The sequence below is a fragment of the Chelonoidis abingdonii genome, chromosome 6 (genome assembly GCF_003597395.2).
Source record: "Chelonoidis abingdonii isolate Lonesome George chromosome 6, CheloAbing_2.0, whole genome shotgun sequence".
Classification (NCBI taxonomy): domain Eukaryota; kingdom Metazoa; phylum Chordata; order Testudines; family Testudinidae; genus Chelonoidis; species Chelonoidis abingdonii.
In genome coordinates this window covers 47,002,152-47,024,883 of record NC_133774.1, presented here as the reverse complement: position 1 = coordinate 47,024,883, position 22,732 = coordinate 47,002,152, and the positions used below count along the sequence as shown (strand labels likewise).

General features: G+C 42.2%; 1 protein-coding gene across 2 annotated transcripts in view; it reads right to left on the bottom strand.

Annotated features, from left to right (window-relative positions):
- AP3B1 (adaptor related protein complex 3 subunit beta 1) overlaps nucleotides 1–22,732 on the bottom strand; it is a 275,539-nt gene that overhangs the window by 213,875 nt on the left and 38,932 nt on the right. For both annotated transcript variants that reach the window (XM_075066996.1, XM_075066997.1), the window contains exons 4-5: nucleotides 14,414–14,509; nucleotides 6,901–7,061 (exon numbers count right to left, since the gene is read on the bottom strand). In XM_075066996.1, coding sequence (XP_074923097.1) covers nucleotides 6,901–7,061; nucleotides 14,414–14,509 — 257 coding nt within the window. The remainder of the gene's footprint in view (nucleotides 1–6,900; nucleotides 7,062–14,413; nucleotides 14,510–22,732) is intronic.

Here is a 22,732-nt window from a genome sequence, read left to right as displayed (position 1 = left end):
GACACAATTTTCAGTCACAACTCCCCACAGCCATTTCCCACAGAACTTTTTAAAAATGTACTTCAAAGTTCTGGTAGGTCTGAATTTCAAGTGAGGAATTTATCATTTTCTGTGAGACCTCTTTTGGGAATTTAAAATATGCTCAGTTTCTCTTGGCTAAATCAAGATGCTCCATTTATTAATTTGAACACCTTTAGCATAAAAGATAAATGTAACAGTAAGATAATTTAAAAAATGGAATCTAATGTTTGCCAAGTGGGCGAGGCCCCAGTTCCTAAGGGACAGTATTTTATTTTTAAGCTGTTATGGATACACTGACCAATAGGGAGCAGTGATAAGGGGAGATTACTTACTGTAATGGGAGGTTCTTCAAGATGTGTTGTCCCTATGTGTATTCCACACATGGGTATGCATGCACGCCATGCGCTCAAGTCGAATTCTTTAAAGTAGTGTCCATTCACCGATACATGCACAATAGCTCTTCTTGTGCTCCCAACCGAGGGCATAAGGGGCAGGTTAACACTTCTCCAGTTCCCTCTTATCACAAGATAACAGGATCTAAAGCAGAGGGGAAGGAGAGCAGGTAGTGGAATACAGATAGGGACCACACACCTCAAAAACCTACGGTTACAATAAGTAACCTTCCTTTCTTCTTCAAGTACTGGTCCCTGTGTGTATTCTACATATCGATGACTAGCAAGCAGTGCTCAAAGTAAAGAAGGGAGCAAGGATGTTTGAAGCAGAGACGCCTGTACTACTGCTGTTCATATGGCCACATCCACAGCTATGGCTTGAATGTGTAGTGCAAGACAAATGTGTGGACAGAGCTCCCAGGGGCTGTTCTGCAGATGACTGCAGCAGAAGGTCCAATAAGGAGACTGTGGAGGCTGCTTGTGCTCATGTGGAATGAGTAGTAGTATTTCCCAAAGGGGGAGGGGGAAGTTTAGCTAGTACCCCTCTAGTATAAATCCCAAAACACACTTAGAAATCCTCTGTGAGGTCTGTCCATGTGACCTTTCTACTATGATGACAACGGGTCTCAGTTTTTCTAATGGGTTTAGTTCTCTGTAGGTAGAAAGCCAGGGCTCACCTGAGGTCAATGGAGTGAAATCTTTTGTCTCAAAGAAACGTGATTTTGGAAGAAATACAGGTAAGTGGATCGACCATTTAACATAGAACTCAACCAATCATGGGGAGAAATTTGGGGTATAACCTAAGGGAGACATTCTCTTTGCAGAATACTCTGTACAGGTGGTCTGCCATCATGGCTCTGAGCTCACTGACCCGCATAGCCAAAGTGACTGCCACTAAAAATACCACTTTCATAGAGAGGTAGGTCATGGCAATGTTGCCGTAGGTTCGAAGGACAAACCTGTGAATATCGACAGGACACAGTTATGGTCCCATTGAGACGTAGGTTTAATAACCACTGGGAAGGTCCTGATAAGCCTTTTTTAAATTGCACAGTAGTCAGGTGTATAAGACAGAATGTCTCTCCACCAGAGAGAGGAAGGCACTGATAGCTGCACTGACAGGACTGAAGGCACTGATAGGACTGAAGGCTAAGCAGAGGAGATAGTCTAGGATGATCAGAATGTTCACAGTATCAGGCATATGGTGGTGGGGACGTATCCAGGCCAAAAAAAACTGTTTCAGTCCAGTAGCAGGCTCTAGTAGAATCCGTTCTACTTTGGCTAAGGATTTCCTGGACAGAGATAGAGCATGAGTGTTCTATTTCCAATACCCACCCAAAATTCAGGCTGTGAGGTGGAGAGAGTCCAGGTTGTGGTGCCTGACTTCCCACACATGAGCGGATTCGGATAGGTGGGAATATAAACATCATTAGAAGTTCTGAGAACCACAACTGTCTGTGCCAGTAGGGTGCCAGGAAGATGACAGTGGCCCTTTTGCGACACATCTTTAGTAGAAATTGTGGCAGCAGGAGGAAGCGAAGAAAAGCGTATTTGAGGCCATCTGTCCAGGGGAATAGGAGAACAATGCCCTGGGAATCATGGCCTATAGATCTCCTGGAGGAGTAATACATGTGGAGCTTCCTGTTCGTCTGAGATGCAAAGTCATCCCATACGGGAGTACCCCACTGTACAAATATGTTGGTTAGAACTGTCGTATATCTCCCATTCATGTCCGTGGAGAAACTTCTGCTTAGCTTGTCTACCAAGGAGTTGTGAACGCCCAGAAGGTAGGCAGCCTATATCGTAATATGGTTTCCAAAACACCAGTTCCAAAAAGCCTGACAGCTTCCAAACAGAGGAAATGAGATTTTGCTCCTCCATTTTTTTTATACGGACCACTATGGTGATATTGTCTGACATTATCTGTACATGGAATGAGCATATGAGGGGAAGGAAGGCCTTCACACGAAGTAGACTGCTCTTAGCTCCAGTGAGTTTGTCTATAGTTTGCCCTTTCTTGTGGTCCAGGTACCCTGAATAGTATTGTGATCCATGTGAGCACCTCACCCTCTGAGAGAGGCATCCGTCAGGATGGTGGCCTGCAGTGTGGTAGGGTTGAAGGGAATCCCTACCATGATCTTGTGTGGATAGGACCACCAACTGAGGGAGATGAGAGTTCTGATAGGAACAGTGACATGAGAGTCAATATGATCTCGCTTGGCTGATAAGTTAAATGAAACCAAGCTTATAGATAGGGCATGTGGAGTCTGGCAAATGGTGTCACATAGGTGCATGCAGCCATGTGACCTAATAAAGAAAGGAAGTTTTGTTCCATAGCTTGCAGCGTGCGTGTCATGTGAGAGATCAAATTGCTCTTTATGTGGAACCTGCCTGTTGAGAGAAGTGCTTTTGCAAGGGCCGGGGGGGGAAGAGTTCAGCTGTACTCCTATAATAGCTTTATGTCTTTGTAGGTGATCAAATGAAATTTCTTCATTTGTGTTAACCCTATGGTAGCAAGAAGGTATCCAATAAATTCTGTGGGTGACATGACTTCCTGATGAGATTGGACCACCAAGAGCTAGTCATCTAGGTATGGAAACACCATGTAGCCCTGACATCATATCTGGGCTGCTACTACAGTGAGCACTTTCGTGAATACCTTGGGTGCCACAGCAAGCCCAAAGAGAGGACACAAAACTGGTAGTGATCTTGGGTGACCATAAAGCATAGGAATTTCCTGTGAGAAAGGTGAATATTTATGTGAAAATATGCATCCTTCATGTCGAGAACCACAAACCACACTCCCTCCTGAAGGGAGGGGATTATCAATGCCAGCATAATCATCCTGACTTCAGCTTTCAAATAAAGATGTTGAGTTGTCAAAGATCAAGGACAAGTCTCCATCTGCTGTCTTTTTTGGGGATTAGCGAATATGGAGAGTAGTACCCTATTCCATGGTAGTGAGGCTGGACACACTCTACTGCTCCCCAATTTAAGAGGGATTCCGCCTCTTGCTAAAGAATCATTTGATGAGAGTGGTCCCTGGAGAAGGACAGTGAAGATGGGAAAGAAAGGAACTGTGGAGTATCCTGGATGGATAATCTCCAGGACCCAACTCTGTGATGATCTTGTCCTAGGTGTGGGCGAAAAGGATAAGATGACCTCTTAACTTGATAAGGGGAGGTGTAGGTTGCATCAGTGGTGGTAAGCAGGTCTCTACCTGCATGTCAAAAATGGCCTTTGGCCTGCAGTTGGGAATAAGCAGACACTGTGGAAGTAGGAGCGTAGAAACGGGATCTCTGGATCCTCTGCCATTTGCACAGAGGCTCACGTGGATGTTGGTAACATGAAGCATGTGCAGGGGGCAGTCATGGCCTAAAAGGCTCTCTCTGGTGTCTCCTCCTGGGTACTGAAGTATAAATCCCAAAGAAGCACAGAGTGAATCTTGAGTCCTTTAGCAAGTGAAGGGACTCGTCCATCTTTTCATTAAAAAGGTTGGACTCGTTGAAAGGGAGGTTTGGGATAGTGTCTTGGCTCTCTCTAGGAAAGCCCGACAACTTGAACCACGAGTCCCTTCGCATGCCCAGCCCTGTGGCCAAACTTCTGGATGCAGTATTTGTGGCATCTCCCACAGCTTAGAGAACCACCTTTGTCACTATTTTCTTTTGTCCAGAAAAGACTGGAATTGGGCTCGGTCTTCCATAGTAGTTGAAGTCTGCATGTCTGACATAGGTGTTGAAATAGTATTTTGCTAATAACGCCTGGTAATTAGCTATATAAAACTGCAGACCTGCAGAGGAGAAGACCTTCCTACCTAGGAGATCCAGTCTCTTTGAGCCCTTCTCTTCAGGGGTAGGCTTCTGGTAGTGAAATCTAGTTCTTTCCATCACGGCCTGTACCAACAGCAAGTTAGGAGCAATATGGGAAAACAAAGTCAGCTCCCTTGGCAAGGACAAAGTAGCATTTTACGGCCCTTTAAGGTGCAAGGTCAGAAGATGCAAGTGTGTGCCAAACGACTCTGACCGAATCTAATAAGGCCTCGTGATCGAAAAGGCTACTCTAGTCAGTCCTTGTGGTTGGAAAACATTCAAGATCTGGTACTGAGGGACCTAGACCTCTTCCAGTGGGATCTGTAGATCATTAGCAACCCTTTGCAACAGCTCCTGGTATTGCCAGTGGTCATTTGGCAGTGCCAGCATCATCTGGGGATGATGAGGAAGTCTCCAATCAGTATTATTATTGGTACCATTGGAACCAGTTCTGATACTTCCTCCTCATACACCAACGAAGCTGGCTGGTGAGAGGGGAAGGAGCGGTATGACTCCTAGGAGTGGTCTAGGTGTCTCCTGCAGGAGTTCCAAGGGCCCCAGTGAAGTCAAAAGGAGGGGGGTCCATTGGACTTAGTGGTCCCCAAGGGGTTCATATCTGGAGCACTGGTAGGTATAGCCTCTCCGACGCCTGTCAGGATTTCTGCGCTTTCTCAGAGATAATGGTGCCTCGAACTCCTCTGATTCCGGTGAAGATTTTACTGGTATCAGTAGCACAGTCTGTCCTGGAGTGCTTCTGCCTAGGGAACGTAACTGCTCCCAAGACATCCGTATTGATTCCTACTCTGGGGTAAGGACATCCCTCAGGAGGGCACGGCGCAAGAGAAATGGAGACTGCAGGTAAGGGAGGAATATATCCTCCGGGGTTTACGAAGGTCTCAATGCTGCCCGGGATCCAGGAAGTTCCAACTGGGACATCTGAAGGACCTGGCTCATCTATCTTCACTGGTCACTCTTTGGATAAACGAGGCAGTATGAATGATGGGACTGCCAAGCATCCGTCTTTTCGCTTCGATCCCACTGTCACACCAGAACCAGAGGATCCCTCTTTTTCCATATTTACCTTCCGATCTGGGGGCCTTCAGCAGAGCTGATTCCAGGGTTCCACCTGTGTCATCTCACCCATCCTGGACTGGCTCAGGAAGGAAACGCATTTCTTATGGACATTCCTCTGCAGGGATCTGCCCTCGCACCATGAGAGTGCCCCTTACTCTCATGGGGAGCCCTGTAGGACAGTGGCTCTCAAACCTTTTTTTTTTTTTTTTTAAACTGTTGACCCCTTTCACATAGCAAGGCTCTGAGTGTGACCCCCCCCCTTATAAATTAAAAACACTTTTTTATATATTTAACACCATTATAAATGCTGGAGGTAAAGCGGGGTTTGGGGTGGAGGTTGACAGCTTGCAACCCCTCCATGTAATAACCCTGCAACCCCCTGAGGGGTCCCGACCCCTGTTTGCGAACCCTTATTGTAGGAGGAGTCTCTCCACTTTGACAGTAAAGACTTTGCTCCAAGGCTCATGCTTGCAGGGGTGCTGCTAGTCGATTGAGGCTGATGTACATGGCGGTCTCCAGAGCCCGAGTGAGAGCAAGGCCTCATAGCCTTCTCCATCAGAAACTTCCTAAGATAGAGCTCTTGTACCTCTCTAATTATTGCACCTTGCTGACAGCTTCTCCCAGGCAGCACAGGCACTGTTGATGCTCATCACCAGGGCCAGCGCTACCACTTAGGCGACCTAAGCAATGGCCTAGGGCACCAGAATTTTTGAGGGGGTGCTATTTTGCCGGGGGGGCGACACGCGGGTCCGGTGGACCTACCGCAGTCATGCCGGCAGATGGTCCACTGCTGGAAAGGCTCCGGTGGAGCTGCCACAGTCATTTCGGCGGACGGTGCGCTGGTCTAAAGGCTCCGGTGGACCTACCGCAGTCATGCCTGCGTTAGGTCCACCGGAGCCTTTAGACCAGCGGACCGTCCGCTGGCATGACTGTGGTAGGTCCACCGGACCCACAGGGGGCGGCGAAATGGCCGTCCGCCTAGGGCGTCAGAAACTCTGGCGCCGCTCCTGCTCATCACTGCTGAGAAGAAGCGAGGGCAGGACACTTCTGAATCTTGGAACTTTGGGCACAGTCCCAGGAAGGATTGTCCCTGGAATGGGGGGGGGGGTGAGAGATGGGGAGAAGAGATACAAGCGAATTTATCCTACACCAACAATAACCTTAGGCGAACTAAAGCTACAAAACTAGATATCAAAACTATTTAGACCGAGTTTACTTTGCAGGTTACACACTGAAGGCGGACACAATTTCAACACAGACCACACAGCAGTAAAAAGGACCTGCACCACCCCTTATACCCTTGGTCGGAAGCATGAGCTGTCAACAGACACTGCTTTGAATAATTTCCAGAGGGCTCCTGATGCGGAGGGGGTGTGGTGGAGGGATCCTTGTACAGGAAGCCACTTCCCTTGTCCGCTCAACTCCTGTGTATCCACACACCCCTGAGCCTCATACCCCCAGCTTCTCTTTGCTTCCCCACAGAAACCATTTTTTGCAAGGAAGCAAAGAAAATCTGCAAGGGGGGAGCATTTTTATGCTGCACCACAGTGGCACAGAATTTCCCTAGGATAGCTTTTCAACATTTATGGTAAAAGACTACTTACCTATACAGTTTTTGGATCGCATGGGCTGCATTTTTTCTAACGTAAGGAGATAAATCGGCAGAAGCTTCTTTAATAGCAAGCATCATAATAGGAACAATAATTGGTACACGAATACTAGATAAAACTCTCAAAGCACTTGCACGGATTAACTGATTAGGATCCTAAAAAGAATGGAAACAAAACAATACAAGTAATACTGCAAAAATTTATCATTATTAAACATGTAGTGAATACTGCAATGACTGAGGACATATTAAGCCACATGAATGCCATATTTTTCTTTTACTGTTATTAGTCTGGGTTTAATTTCAAAGTTCACATTGCTATCATGCAAATTGATGTGAAACTTGACAAAAGAAAAAGTTTCAACAATCTGAAGAATACTGCATATATTACGAGGAGCTGCCAGACATAACACCACATTAACAAGTTTTATTTATGCTAATGAAAATAGGAAAAATGAAGGCAAAGGAAGATGAAGGAGAGAGAATTGTTACAAAATATAATAATTTTTTCTATTTATAATTTTAAAGTCTTTCACAAATTCAGGCATTTTTAAAGTTGTACAATCCAGATCCATCTTAATATTACATACAGCTTCCCCATACATCAAAACTGTCAAATAGAAAAAATAAATTAAACATGTATGCTGCAACAAAAGGAGATGCCTTTTCTAAAATCTTCGCCTTTTCAGCAATAAATCCTTTTTAATCATTCTATTTTTTTTTTTTAAAACAACGAAATGCCCTTCTCCTACAATCAGCGGGGATGAATCTTGAACAGACTACAGTGGATGTATGTAGTACCCTGGTGCAGAGTGGGAAGAGATGGACATATAAGGGATTAATAATAATAATAAGAATTTTAGATATACATTGTTGGAAGCAACAGAGCAGGAGAAGGACCGTGGAGTATTGGTTGATCACAGGATGACTATGAGCCGCCAATGCGACATGGCCATTAAAAAAGCAAATGCGGTTTTAGGATGCATCAGGCGAGGTATTTCCAGCAAGGATAAGGAGGTGTTAGTACCGTTATATAAGGCACTGGTGAGACCTCATCTGGAATACTGTGTGCAGTTCCGTAGTACCGTCAGGCCTTCCTATAAAGCACTGGTGAGACCTCATCTGAAGAATACTGTGTGCAGTTTCTGGTCTCCCATGTTTACAAAGCATGAATTCACAAACTGGGAACATGGTTCGAGAGACGGGCTTACTAGGATGATCCGAGAATGGAAAACCTGCCTTATGAAAGGGGAGACTCAGAGCTTTGCTTGTTTAGCCTCTCCCTCCAGCCCAAAAGAAGGCTTTGCGGGGGGGATATGCTCCTCTCTTATATAATATATTCGCGGGGGCGCCATTAACATTAGGGAGGCGGGAGGGAATTATTTTAAGCTTCTTAGTACCAATGTAGACACAGGAACAAACGGGTACAAACTGGACATTAGGTAAGTTTTAGACTTGAAATTGACGAAAACGAGGTTCTAACCATTAGAGGAGTGAAGTTCTAGAACCCAGCCTCCAAGGGGAGTGGTGGGGGCAAAAAGACATATCTGGCTTTAAGACTAAGCCTTGATAACGTTTATGGAAGGGATGATGATATGAATAGGAATAGTTAAATTTTGGCCAATTGTTCTTGGATTATCAGCAGATAGGTCTGCTCAATGGTCTGCGATGGGATGTTGGATGGGATGGGATCCGAGTTACTGCTTTGAGAATTCGTTGCCTGAACTGCTGGCTGGTGAGTTCTTGCCACATGGCTAAGGGTTTTAGCTGATCGCCATATTTGGGGTCTTTGGAAGGAATGTTCCCTCCATGGACAGATGGCAGAGGCTCTGAAGGTTTTTCGCACTTCTCCTGCAGCAGTGGTGGCATGGGTCACTTGCTGGTGGATTCTCTGCAGCTTGAGGTCTTTCAAAACACACAATTTGAAGACTTCAATAACTCGGACATAGGTTAGGAGTTTGTAATAGAAGTGAATGGGTAGGGTTCTGTGGCCTGCTTTGTGCAGCAGGTCAGACTAGATGATCATATTGGTCCCTTCTGACCTATGAGTCTATAACAGGAGGGGGTTGCTGCTGTTGCCCCAGATCTGCTGCCTTCCCACCGGCTGGTGATAGGGGAACAGGCTAGCCAGATGGCTATTGCCCCCTCTCATATATTTAAATTCACCTTGGAATTTCAAAAGTTTCTTGTTCCACTATCAGAGGGGTAGCCATGTTAGTCTGAATCTGTAAAAGCAGCAGAGAATCCTGTGGCACTTATAGACTAACAGACGTTTTGGATCATGAGGTTTCGTCTGTTAGTCTATAAGGTGCCACAGGATTCTCTGCTGCTTTTTCTTGTTCCACTAGTTACTGCTCCAGCAAGCATCACCTGTCAAGGCATACCAGGTGCTACTACACACAGGCAGTACCAGGAGAGGATGGGAATGACAGACAGCACAGGAAAAGCAAGTAGTAGTGGACTGGGAGAGGCATTTACATACTGGGACCGCACCATTCCCATCTCCCTGGGAGGCACTCAAGTATCAGGACCCCATCCTCCTTGGGAGCTGCACAGGAGTCAGGCTGCTGCAGCGGGACTATGTTCTGTTTCTCCTCACTCCTGCCCACGTGGTCCCCGTGCCAGTGACAAGCTCTGGGAGCCATGCTGGAGGCACCATGGGGGAATGGAGGCTGCTGCTGCTCCACCTGAAGCTGCCAGGAACAAATGAACGACTAGGAAGTGTGGGAATCATTGCTCACTCAGTTTAACAGGGTATCTGGGTGATCCATTTGGATATTGGGAACAAAGCTTCAGGTACAGTCCGATGCAAAAAACTCCATTGCCTCCAGATCTTTCAGGATTTAAGAGGCTAGTTTAGTGGAATTTGCAGAATTTAGAGTTAAGAAAAGATTTCAGCATGTTCAGCCCATCCTTGAGTATCAAATGATAAGATATGCAATATCTCTCTGGTACACCCTAGATTTGCTTCATCTACAATCCCAGGGCACCTCACATGCCTGACTTTATGTTGCAGGCTAACTGGACTTGCTGACCCCTGTATGAGGTTCTTATTAAGGAAGCTCTTGGAGGGTTGGTTCAGACACAAACACAATAGATGTAGGGGAGACAGGCACCCTATAACTGCACTGGGTTTACTGATCACATATTTCAGAATATGCAGTTCTTGGGGTGTGCAGGCAGCTTTATGCAAAACAGCATTTGTTGTGCCTTTTCTGGCTTTCAGAATTAGCAAGCTGGTGCCACAGGCAGCCAAGAACTGCTCAAGGTGTGCACTGAACGTACAATTTAAGAAAGGATCAGTGTCTTTAAAATACAGGTATTCAAAAACTGAATAAGTAGAAAAAGGGATTATGGCTGAATTAAGGGAATTCACAGATTAACAATTATGTCTTGTGAAAGCAGTCAAACAATTTTGGAGCTAGGCCCACTATTCTTCCATAGGAATGGGAGTTGCCTTACCCGGTATAAATTCACAGCAGTCATGAGAAAGCTGTCATAGTTTTCAACCTAAAAAATTTGGTACATGTTCCTTTAGGATTGGGGTAGTGTTGTCTGAAGTTCCAGGTTTGACTTTCAGCAGGTCCAGGCAATTGGGCACCGGAAATCAGAACGCTACAGGGCCTATGTTTATCGTAACGTTGGGTTGCTGGGACACGCTGGGGGACCATACTAACCCTGTCTGCCATTTGTGGTTGCAGGAGACATTGAGAAAAGAGTTAATATCTGGATCTGTGGGCACACTAACATGCATTAGACCAAAAAGAAGGCTGCCAGATCAGCAGCTAATTTTCCAAGGGTGAAGCCATATACCTTCAATGGTATGGTGAAAGGGGCATGTTATGGGATCAGATCATGCCCCTTCTGCACTAAGTGATGCCTGAGTTGCAGCCATCAAACGCCATGATTACTCACTTTGGTGTAGCCCATAGAGCCAGCTTAGCATTTTATTTTACTTAGCAGTAACATAAGGAATCTAAAGACTTATATTCTCTGAGACATTGGCTTAAGCAGGTTAGCATAAGTGAAGCACAGGTCTGTGACCCTTATCAAAGGCAAAACTGCCTGACAGTTAACTTAGATTTTGGGGAACTGGTAATAGCTTCTTTGAGAGAGGATTTGGTACATAACCGCAGGAACACTAATTGATACTAAGCTTTCAAGAAAGTCATTGATAGATGTTTAACCAAAAATTTGCTTTTGCAATAGCTGACATATATGATAATGAACTAAGAGGCACTCATATGTTAAACTATAGAATACAGGCACCAAATATTAGGTTAGATATGGACACAGGAGGCTGGGCATCTGAATTATTCTTCATGACAGTCCCCAAGGCCCTCTAATAGGTCAGGCCACCAGGTAGGAGACGTTAGGATATAGATACTCAGGCCTGTCTGCAAAGGCCTATACTTTAAGACTGTAGGCGTATTTTTATTACTTAGCTAGTTATAAAAGGTATAAAAAAAATAAAAAATCACTTTCTGTGTAGTGGCCTTCTCTTACTGTAACAGTCTAAGGCCTGTCTTTAGCAGCCATAAACTGGGAAATGTATGGTCACGTCCTCACATTCCAAACTAGTCATATTAAAATAAGGCAATCTGGAACTGTTAGAAAGGTGATTCAATCTATCACCTCCAGAGAAAGGGAAGAGCCTAGAAGATGTAAAAGAAAACTTAGTTTGATCGCACCCTGTCTGGCAAGAACTCACATCAATAAACACAGCTAAAAAACCCTTATGTCTGTATAAACATAGTTGTAAAATCCTTACTTCTCTATTGTTTTGCATGTTTATTTGCATGGTCTCTGTCTGGTTCTGTAATTGTTTCTGTCTGCTGTATATTTAACTGTGCTAGGTGTAAACTAATTAAGGTGGTGGAATATAATTGGTTAGCTAATCGTGTTACAATACATTAGAATTGGTTAGGTAAATTTTAGTAGAATAATTGGTTAAGGCATAGCTGAAAATATTACTATATAAATTAGGGGCAATCAGGAAGTAAGTTGGAATTTGAAAAATAAGGAAAAGAAACTTAAAATTTAAGCTTGCTAAAAGTTCACCCCAATAAACATCAGACTGTTTGCACCTTCGGACTTCGGGTATTGTTGCTCTCTGTTCATGCAAAAAGGACCAGAAAAGGATGAGAGGAAAGAAATAAGCTCTCTAACAGGAGAGGGCAAGCTTTTCATCAGTGACCTTTAAGCTCTTTACTGTCATCATCCTTCAGCGACCTTCAGCCGCTGGGGTCTGGACCATCAGACTCATTTGGCATGCAAGGGACAGGGCTGGTCCTTTGTCTCTTACCACCAGATCCCCAAGGAAAGATGAGAGTGTAAGTGTATAAGAGCATATGCAAGGAATGACACCAAAAATAATCCTCATATTATATTACTGCTATATGTTTGGGTGGTTTCACATTTGCTTGTCTTTACAGATTATGTTAACAAAACTGGCTAAGGCTTTGCTTTGCCCTCAGCGTGAGTGTCTTTGCTATACACAAACGGGGTTCCCCACGAGACACTGAACTTCTCAAATTTAATTCTGTTGTATCCGATTCTGGTACTAGAACCTCTCCCCCACATCCACCCCTTATTAAATTAGTACTAATTAGAAGCCAATGCAATTATTAACCATTGAAAAAATCAGGCCACATTAGAGAAAATTACTTCTGGGCTTGTAACAAATTGAATTTAAATATTCAGATCCAGAGGGATGTGGAGTTGATTAGGCAGTTATGACCACACACTTAATGGTTTGCTCAGAGATGCTCAGAAGGCAAATCTGGCACAAAGCCATTGAGCCAGCCCACGTCAACAGGGCCCCCAAAAAATTTGAACATGGAGGTAATTTTGGGAGTTAGTGGTTCAGTAATCACATAGAAAGACAGCCGACTCACTAGGCCCAATATTTTTTTTTTTTTAGGAACAACTTAATCCATCTGTTGGATGCAGGGCCCAACATTTGGCTCTAAGACCTTATGGAATGGATAAGGCAGGAAACAGCTACAGGGCAGGGTGGGGGGGTGCAAATATACTAAATGTGGCATCCCCAGTGGCCACTGTACAGTGTGGGTAAGTCTAAAAAGTGACCAGAGGTAAACGAGACCTGGGATTTTGCTGGAAGTCCTTTAGCCTAACGGAAAAAGAAGATACCTGAAATTCTTCCTTAGTGACCTCTACCCCTGCATGGCAGCACACAGTGGGAGGTGGAGGGATTCATGAGTGAACTAAGTCCAAGGAGTCAATCCTGACTAATTTGCGGCATGGTGGGAATTCTGAACACGGAACTGGACCCAGCTAAATGCCAATTAAATAGAGGGAACATTATACCCTCCCAGCATTAAGGTTGCAACCTGCTGTTTAAAATCCATCCTCAGTGTTTGTTCATCAGTTGCCTGAGTCCCCTATCAATGGGATTTGATAAGGGCATNGGGGGGCGGGGGCTGTACTAAGGGAGGGAGGCTAGCTTGATTGTCCAGCAGTAGCAGAGACTATTTGCATTTGACAGCACCAATATTAGTTTGTTCCATCACGCCTGCTTTGGGAACATTGCTTTCCCAATGTTTAGCCCTGATGAATGACACTTTGCCTATAATAAACCTTCTAACTAACAACAACAACATAGACTGGATCCATAAGGAGTCATATGCTGCTCTTCTTGGGCAGCTGCACAGGTAAGCAAAATGTCAAATCTGTCAGTGAATGGGCAAAAAAAATCATCAGGCCCCCGAAATAGGTTTGTGTGAAGGAAGAAAAATAATTCTCTTTAACATGAATGCCACATCCCAAGGCCTGTGAACTAAAATATCTTTTTAAATCTTTGCCACCACATTTCAGAGTTGGTTCTTAGTTTTGGTGATCTGATCCCATTTTCCCATTTCCCCCCACCCATGTTTCTGAATTAGAGTTGAGCAACTATAACAATACTAGTCCCACTGGCTCTTACTACTAGGACTAATGTAGGTGAGAACCCAGAATTTTCTTTAGGGGATTTACTTCATTTAATCTATTTTAGGGTTTTATGCTGCTACCCCTCAAAGCAAGCTGAACGTCTTTCACGTAAAACCAGTTAGCAGAAGTTTACTTAAGGGAGACTCTGGCTCTCCTCATTTTTCAGGGTATCAGGCGTCAGTATAGATTCTGTGATACTGCTAGAAGATAGGAAGAGCAGGCAAGGATATGTATTTTAGGTATGAGGGTTTGAAAAAAGTTTACATTTTTAAGTAAAGTATTTTTCTTCATGTTTCTATCCACTTCTTTAAAGAAAATTTAAATCCTGTTTTTGTTGCTTCTCACCTTGCAATTTAGTTGCTAGTTACCATATTTAACATCTTTAAAAAAAATGCACAAAAAAGTCTGTGGAAGTCACATGGAATCAATCTAAACACAGATATTTATAAAGTGCAGCACACAGTGTTTTCTATAACTGGAGAACAATTGAAAATACCCTATATTTTCGACAGCACATCAGCTCTTTACATACATGGCAATTAACTATATTTACTTACCTTTAGAGCTCGCTGAAAAGTGCTGATGGACAACAATGCCAGGTCCTGCTGTTCCTCTGCATAGCGCATCAGATAAACGTACACTAGTTTTTTTATCTAAAAAAAACCCAGAATATAGCATCAGAGAATTTAAGAATTCTACAAGACCACGTAGAAATCTAAACTACATTTCAGAGTGGTAGCCGTGATAATCTGCATCAGCCAAATAACGAGGAGTCCTTGTGGCACTTTGGAGCCTAACACATTTATTTGGGCATAAGCTTTTGTGGGCTAAAACCCACTTCATCAGATACATGGAGTGAAAAATACAATTAGCAGAATATATATTATAGCACATGAAAAGAAGGGAGTTGCCTTACCAAGTGGGGGGGTCAGTGCTAACGAACCAATTCAATTAAGGTGGAAGTGGCCTATTCTCAACAGTCGACAAGAAGAGGTGAATACCAAGGGAGGAAAAATTACGCAATCAATGTGGACGTCGCCCATTTCCAACAGTTCACAAGAAAGTGTGAGTATCTGCAGAGGGAAGGATGGGGGCAGACAGATCCCATTACTGGTAAGGAATGACACAATACAAAGTTAAGGGAACACCGCCTTAGAATTAATAATTTCCTTAGTACTCAATTTAATTCAGAACGACAATTGTCCCACTTTCAGTTTAAAGAAGTTACACTACAACACACCCCAAGGCAAAGCCTCTGTATGTCATGTAAGCACAAAATACATTTTTTTATGTTTGAGTTATAAAATGACTATAGGGGTTTATAATGGAAACTCTGAAAGACCCTTTACTACAGCTGTGCTATAATTACTGTCACTATCGGAAAAAGGAATTGTGCCAGTTCTGGCAAAAAGCATAATATTAAATCACAGAAGGTACAAAACACTAAGTTATTTGTTGTTCTGCTACAGACAAGCAGCAATCAACACTGACCACAAGAGGCCTATGCAATGAATGCCTGCAGGTGTGCAGAGAAAAACCTCCATTCTTTGAAACCACTCTGTGACAAGAAATGCGAGTTCTTAGTGCTTCGTGTCTACACTATTCTTTCATCATTTACCTTCATTCAATGTTACAACACTCTTTTCTGTAAAACTAATAACAGGGCCACATTGGGCTTGAGGAACACAGACAGACCTGTTTAATTAGTTTACCTATACAAGTACAGCAAACTCCATGAGTTATTGACTAAGCCTTTGATTATTTTTGTTCTATACTGCCAGTTAGGTCAGTTTTTGTAACTTTTGACATCTAATGCCATGACACATGTAACAAGGCAGCACGTACTTGTAAAAATGAAATTTACAAGACGCTTTTGTAACAATAAAGTGCACTTCAATTCTCTTAAGAGAAATAAACATGCTCTAATGCTTTTACCTCAGATTAGAGGGTGAAGTATGGATCAAAAATTTAGGAGCATGTTTAGACAGGAAGGACATCTATGGAATAAGAAAGCATTTTATAAAACCAACTAAAACATTTATGGTTACATGACCAGTACAGGTACATATATATTTTTCCGCTGTATGAAATGCTTAGAGATGAACAAAATTTGGTTGTTGCTTTATGGAATAAAACAAGATCAATATGCTAAAAGTTTGACCTAACCTATTTCACATAGATACCAAGAGAGTCAAAAATAATTTTGAGAATTCAGTTAATATAAAGATAGAAGACAACCAAAGGAGAGGGTTATTATTGTGCAGTAACTGAGGTTCTTTGAGATGTGTCCCTCTGTGGGTGCTCCACTTTAGGTGTTTGCGCACCCCTGTGCTCGTAATTGGGAGATTTCTGGTAGCAGTACATTTAGATGTTTCCAATAAGGGAATCTTAAACCAATGTCAGGAGGATAAACTAAATGACATGAGTTATGGGTCAAGAACACTAACTGCAGCTGAGAAAAATTACCTTCATTCAGGAAAACTGGAATTTCTGGTCTTGAAATGGGCCGTAACTAACAAACCATGACTACCTGTACTATGCACAATCCTTCACAGTTTGCAGAGATAGTAACCAGTTAACTTACATATTCACCTTTACTAGGCTGAATATCACAGCACACTGGTAGATTGCAGAATTAGCTGACTAACTTCAAAGTTAGCTATCATCCACACAGAAATCTAATGTGGAGGCAGATGCTCTATCCAGAATGCCTCCTGATATGGGAAAAAAATCTTTGCCAAAATGCTCAGAAGATGCAAATAAAGATGATGTTTAGGCTGTCCTTATGTATACAAAGAGACGGCAAGGTATCTTGGTTAGCAGCTGTTACGGCCAATTCTTTGGCAGCAGAACACTGTGCCACGGGTGTTATATCACCCATAAAGTCTGTTCCATGAGAAGACATTTTGGCAACTCAGAAGGAAGATTTAGCAGTTGCTAAATTTCTTCATTATAAGTCCTTTGGATACAAACCAAATAACCAAGGGAACACGAGAAGATGTGATAAGGTCCCCTCCCTGATGTATGAACGGTACTGGTTGCATTTGGAAACAAATGGAATAATATATTAGAAAACCAAGTTATGAAATCAAGTGTTACTATCTGAAAAATACAAATGGCACATTTATCAAGGACTACAGAAAGAGATGGAACTCTTAGCAGCAAAATGAGTAATCAGTCGTGCAAGAGGTATTGGTTTTATTGGCCAGAGATAAAGGAGGACACTGAACATTACAGAACTAGAGTCTGCACACGTGTCAAGCAGAACAAACCTCACCAGCCTACCACAGATCCATTTAACTGAATATAATGATAACACAGTCAATAGATTTTGTGCACATAGACAGAAGGAGGATATGAATACATCTTAGTCATAGTGGATCACTTCAATACGTTTGTTCAACCCTCCTTACTGCCAAGTCAGAAAAGACTGTGGCAGACAAGATCTTCAATTACTGTACTTAGTTTGACAATTTGGTTTCCTCAAAAGGATTCATCATGATCAAAGGGCAGAGTTTGAAAATCTATTCAGAAGGTTACAACACTACTGTAAAACTGTGCCATCTCACACAATCAGGGCAATGGGCAAGTAAAAAATTTAAACCAAATTCTGCTGGCTATGTTTACAACCTTGCCAGAAGAACAAAAGTAAACTGAAAGGACTCCCTCAGAAAGGTAATTTATGCCTATAACTGTACTTAGAGATTGAGGCACCAGGGGTTTCACCCTTCTATTTATTATATTAAGGATCAGCACATTTGCCCGTTGATATTGCATGTGGCCTACCTATAAACTCTGAATCTCCACCTGGGAACCATAAAGATTACATTGAGAATGGAATCAGCAGATGAAAGAAGCTTATGTTCTCAAAAAATCAGCCGCCCATGGAAAGAATCAATATCATCAGAGTGCACAATGCTGCCTTCTTGCCACATGACAGAGTAACCATCTGGAATCTTTCAGAGAGAAAAGGACTAGGAAAATTAAGATCCTATTGGGAAGTCAGAATTTATGTAGTACTTCAAAGGAAAGGAGAATAGTACTATCTATGAAATAAAAGCAGAAGATGGAAAAGGAGGTGACTGGAGTTCTTCAGTGCAATCTTCTAGTTCCCTGTGACTTCTTACCTTCGGATATACCACTGCCCTCCAAACCACCGTAGCAGAATACATGACAACAAGGCAAACTAGCATAACAAATCAAAATAGGAAATCAAAATGAGGCCAGGAATTCCGACTCCAGTGATATTGATAGTGAGAGTGAAGACGAACCTCATTACACGATGGGACATAGCACAGAGACTCTGAATCCAGATGCTCCATCATTTGATCCACAACTGGGAAATACAGAGGACGTGAACTGGGAACAACTCAGACTGATGTGACATTCACACCAGCCACTGCTATCAAACCAAGATCATGGCTCCTGAAACCAGTACTGCACAACAGGAGAGATCACCAGAATAACCCACTGACATGCAAGATTATCCAGCTAGAGAGAAGAGTCCCACAGACAATGATGTATGAATAGTCAGGGGCACCAGACTTATCAGTGTCTAAATCCAGCTACTGAACTGGTGAATGCACCACAAAGTTATTCTTACATTCGTCTCACGTCATACTCAGTACTTACTCTTGTACCTTATCCTGTATACTGTCCAAAACTGATACAAGTGATATTGAATTCAAGTATAGAGGTTGATCTACATCAAGTGTTTTATAGTTCTGGATAATTTGTTATGTTCATTTAGTACAGGAGATCTCAAACTGGGGGTTGTGACCCCTCAGGGGGTTGCAAGGTTATTACATGGGGGGGTCGCAAGCTGTCAGCCTCCACCCCTAAATCTCAATTTGCCTCCAGCATTTATAATAGTGTTAAATATTTTTAAAGTGTTTTTCATTTATGGGGGGGGTGTCACACTTACAGGTTTGCTGTGTGAAAGGGGTCACCATTACAAAAGTTTGAGAATCACTGATTGAGTAGGTATTTTGCCATGCCAAATGACAGAGTTACATTACTAAACCTTTAGTCATACAGGGAAACATGTATTTCATAATTATAAGCATCTTTGGGAAATTAAATAACCAGAAATGGCTATTTTGTTGGATACTAGAACTATACTTGCCACACAATCAGTGTTAGACAACAACTTTGACTATGTGGAACTCACAGGCTATTATTAATAAATCAAATTGATGGACTGAATGTTATATATATTAATAGAAATGTCAGAACAACATTTATGAGGGGGGAGCACAGAATACCAAGGGGGACGGATAGCTCAGTGGTTTGAGCACTGGCCTGCTAAATCCAGGGTTGTGAGTTCAGTCCTTGAGGGGGCCATTTAGGGAACTAGGGTAAAAAATCTGTCTGGGGATTGGTCCTGCCTTGAGCAGGGGGTTGGACTAGATGACCTCCTGAGGTCCCTTCCAACCCTGATGTTCTATGAACACAAAGAAATGGCAGGGGTTAATTTACCTGTACCTTTAAGGGTTATAGCACTGCTCAAGAGGAAAAAGGGAACACAGTAGGGAAGAAAAGTGTCAGTCCAGGAGATTGGTGGTGGTTGTGCTCAGTGAGACAAAGTTGTTATAGGGCTTATGCAAGATGCATTTAACTTTTTTATATAGTTTTATAAAAATCTTAGTTTTAAAACCATCACGGGACTGACTGTGTAATGAGGAGTATAAACAGTTAACAGAACTCAAAATTATCAACTTTATAGCCATTTTTATCAGTAACACCTCCCACTAGACAGCTGGGTCTCAGTTTGATGCCAGATTTACAAAGCAAAGCATTCTCACCGCACTGGTTGAGAAAAATACACATAGAAAGTTTTAACACTGGCCAAATCACTCAACCTGAATACAAAATCTCTTAGATTTTATGTTTTTGATATCTAAGCACATTGTGCTTTGATAATCTGGAAGACAAGGTAAAACACTCTAAATATTTAATTAGATTTTAAAATCTCAAAACAGTTCACACTTTTTTTTTTTTTTTTTTTACACACAGAGATCCAGGTTAATGGGACCATTCACATATTTAAGATTTTGGCATGCAAGTAAATATCTTGCCTAAATCCTTCTATAATTAGGTCAAAGCTGATTTATTGGTAAATAATGTACTGGCTGCAGGCAAACAGGTAAAAATAGCTCAGTTTTTCACCACAATTCCTGGATCATGCAGACACAACTTTTCTTCACCACCACCAGCTGAGATTGACAGTTTTGAATTTGCCTTTAATCATACATCTGCTCTCAGTTGTTTTGAACTGGCAGCCCTGCCTGCTGCTGGAAGAGAATTCCCCTTCACATGTGCTGAGTGACCACAACAGCACAGCTGCAACTTGTATCACAGCCATCAAATACTCTTCACCTGGAGGGAGCAGGGAAAGTAAGAGACATGCCTAGTCAAGTTGACAGTAGATGGGGGAGTGTAGTGTTGAAAAGTCACCCCCCTTCATGACAACCACTGTCATTTCCCTTTATACTTCAACTCCTAGCCACGTGAAAACACTGCTCCCTAAAGAGGTACAAATCTAGCCAGCAGTCAAACCTGTAGCATTCATTATTACTCTGATGTCTGATAATGCTACAGCACTGCTTCCAAATTTATCCTTCCACTGGACAAAATGGGAGTGGCTGGCACTCTCCTTTTCACAACCACACTGTTAATTTCATGAGAAGAGACTACAATCTCAGAGACCGCAGTGTAGAAGTTTCAAACAAGGTTCAAAGTCCCCTCATGCAATAAACACTCATTATTGCTCCTCAGTTCAAAGCAGCTTAAGCAGAAGACAGAAAATAATCCCACATAAGAAAGAGGCAGGGAGGGAGTATTCCATATACCTATTTAATAAGAGATCCTTCACACTGAGGACTGAGTAATCCTTTTTTGTACTGTATGGGACTTTTCCCTGTTCTGATTTGTCCTTCTATGCTTTTTTCCATTTACTCTTTGCAGATAAAACACTAGAAACATTACAAATTAAGCTTAATTCCCAATATCCACAGAAGTTCCTTTCAGGTACAGGAAAGCGTCCTAATAATTCATTTATGCCTTTGATTATTTTAAATCTAGATTATGTGGACAATACTTAAGTGTTTTGCTCACATTAGTCTGATTTTGCTAATAAAGATTATATACATTACACAAGATTCAAAATCTCTGTTCTGGTTCATCAGTTTGCATCCAGAAGTCAGCTACCATATTAACAGCAAGAAACCTAATTTGTGATTATTTTATTGACTCAATATCTTGTGTGTTTTTCACTGCAGTGAATCCAGTCAGGAAAAGAAGAAAGTACTTACCACATTAATGATTTTAAAATACACAAGGAATTTTTCATTCTTTTTCATGTATCTTACCAGCCTGAACACTACAAATGTATCAACGGTACCTGTGATGTGACACACACACACATACGGGGAAGCATCAGTGTCCCAATAAGCAAACAGAGACAAATGGGGTGGGGGAAAGCATGTGAAAGAGAGGAGTAATAGTTTGAAATAATGACTTCGCTTTGGCATTAGTGTAATTATTAGATTTTTTAAATTAGCTTAATAGAACTCTATTTACATATAATCTTGCTACTTTAAGTACTGGTAATACAGATCCTTACTTTTCTCAAAGCCAATAAACAGTACCAAACGCACTAAGGAGGTGCATATTTGAGAAAACTTAAACTGAATTAAGGACTGTAAAACTCAATAAGGGATTTCAACTATCCCCATATTGACTGGGTACATGTCACCTCAGGACGGGATGCAAAGATAAAGTTGGACACCTTAAATGACTGCTTCTTTGGAGCAGCTAGTCCTGGAACCCACAAAAGGAGAGCCATATCTTGATTTAGTTCTAAGTGGAGCACAGGATCTGGTCCAAGAGGTGAATATAGATGGATCGTTTGGTAATAGTGACCATAATGCAATTAAATTTAGCATCCCTGTGGCAGGGAAAACATCACAGCAGCCCAACACTGTAGTATTTAATTTCAGAAAGGGAACTACACAAAAATGAGGAAGTTAAACGGAAATTAAAAAGGTACAGCACCAAAAGTTAAATCCCTGCAAGCTGCATGGAAACTTTTTAAATATACCATAATAGGGGCTCAACTTAAATGTATACCCCAAATTAAAGAACATAGTAAGAAAACCAATAAGTGCCACTATGGCTAAACAAAGTAAAAGAAGCAGTGAGAAGCAAAAAGGTATCCTTTAAAAAGTATAAGTTAAATCATAGTGAAGAAAATAGAAAGGAGCATAAACTCTGGCAAATGAAGTGTAAAAATATAATCAGGAAGGCCAAAATATAATTTAAAGAACAGCTAACCAAAGACTCAAAAAGTAATAGCAAAAAAATTTTTGCAGTGTATCAGAAGCAGGAATACTGCTAAACAACCAGTGGAGACACTGGACGATTGAGATGCTAAAGGAGCCCTCCAGGATAATAAGGCTATTGCAGAGAAACTAAATGAATTCTTTGCATCGGTGGTCATGGCTGAGGATGTGAGGGAGAGTCCCAAACCTGAGCCATTCTCTTTACATGACAAATCTGAGGACCTGTCCCAGATTGAGGTGTCAGAGTGCGTCCCACTTCTTTTCGGAAAAGAAAAGCAACAGGAACGGAATCTTCTTGCCTTGTTTTGCTGACAAAACATTTACTGCCTCAAGCCGTAAAAGACTTCGCCCCCTAGTAGTTCCATGTGAGATGGATCCCTGAGAAGGGTATATTTTTGTGGCACAGAGTGAATTTATATCTAGAATCCACTTATGAGAGGAGCTTCCAATTCATGCTGTTGGCGTCACTAAGGATAATCCTAAGTAACTTAAAAGGTAAAAGGCAATAAGGATATACAGTCTCCCTGTTTAGGC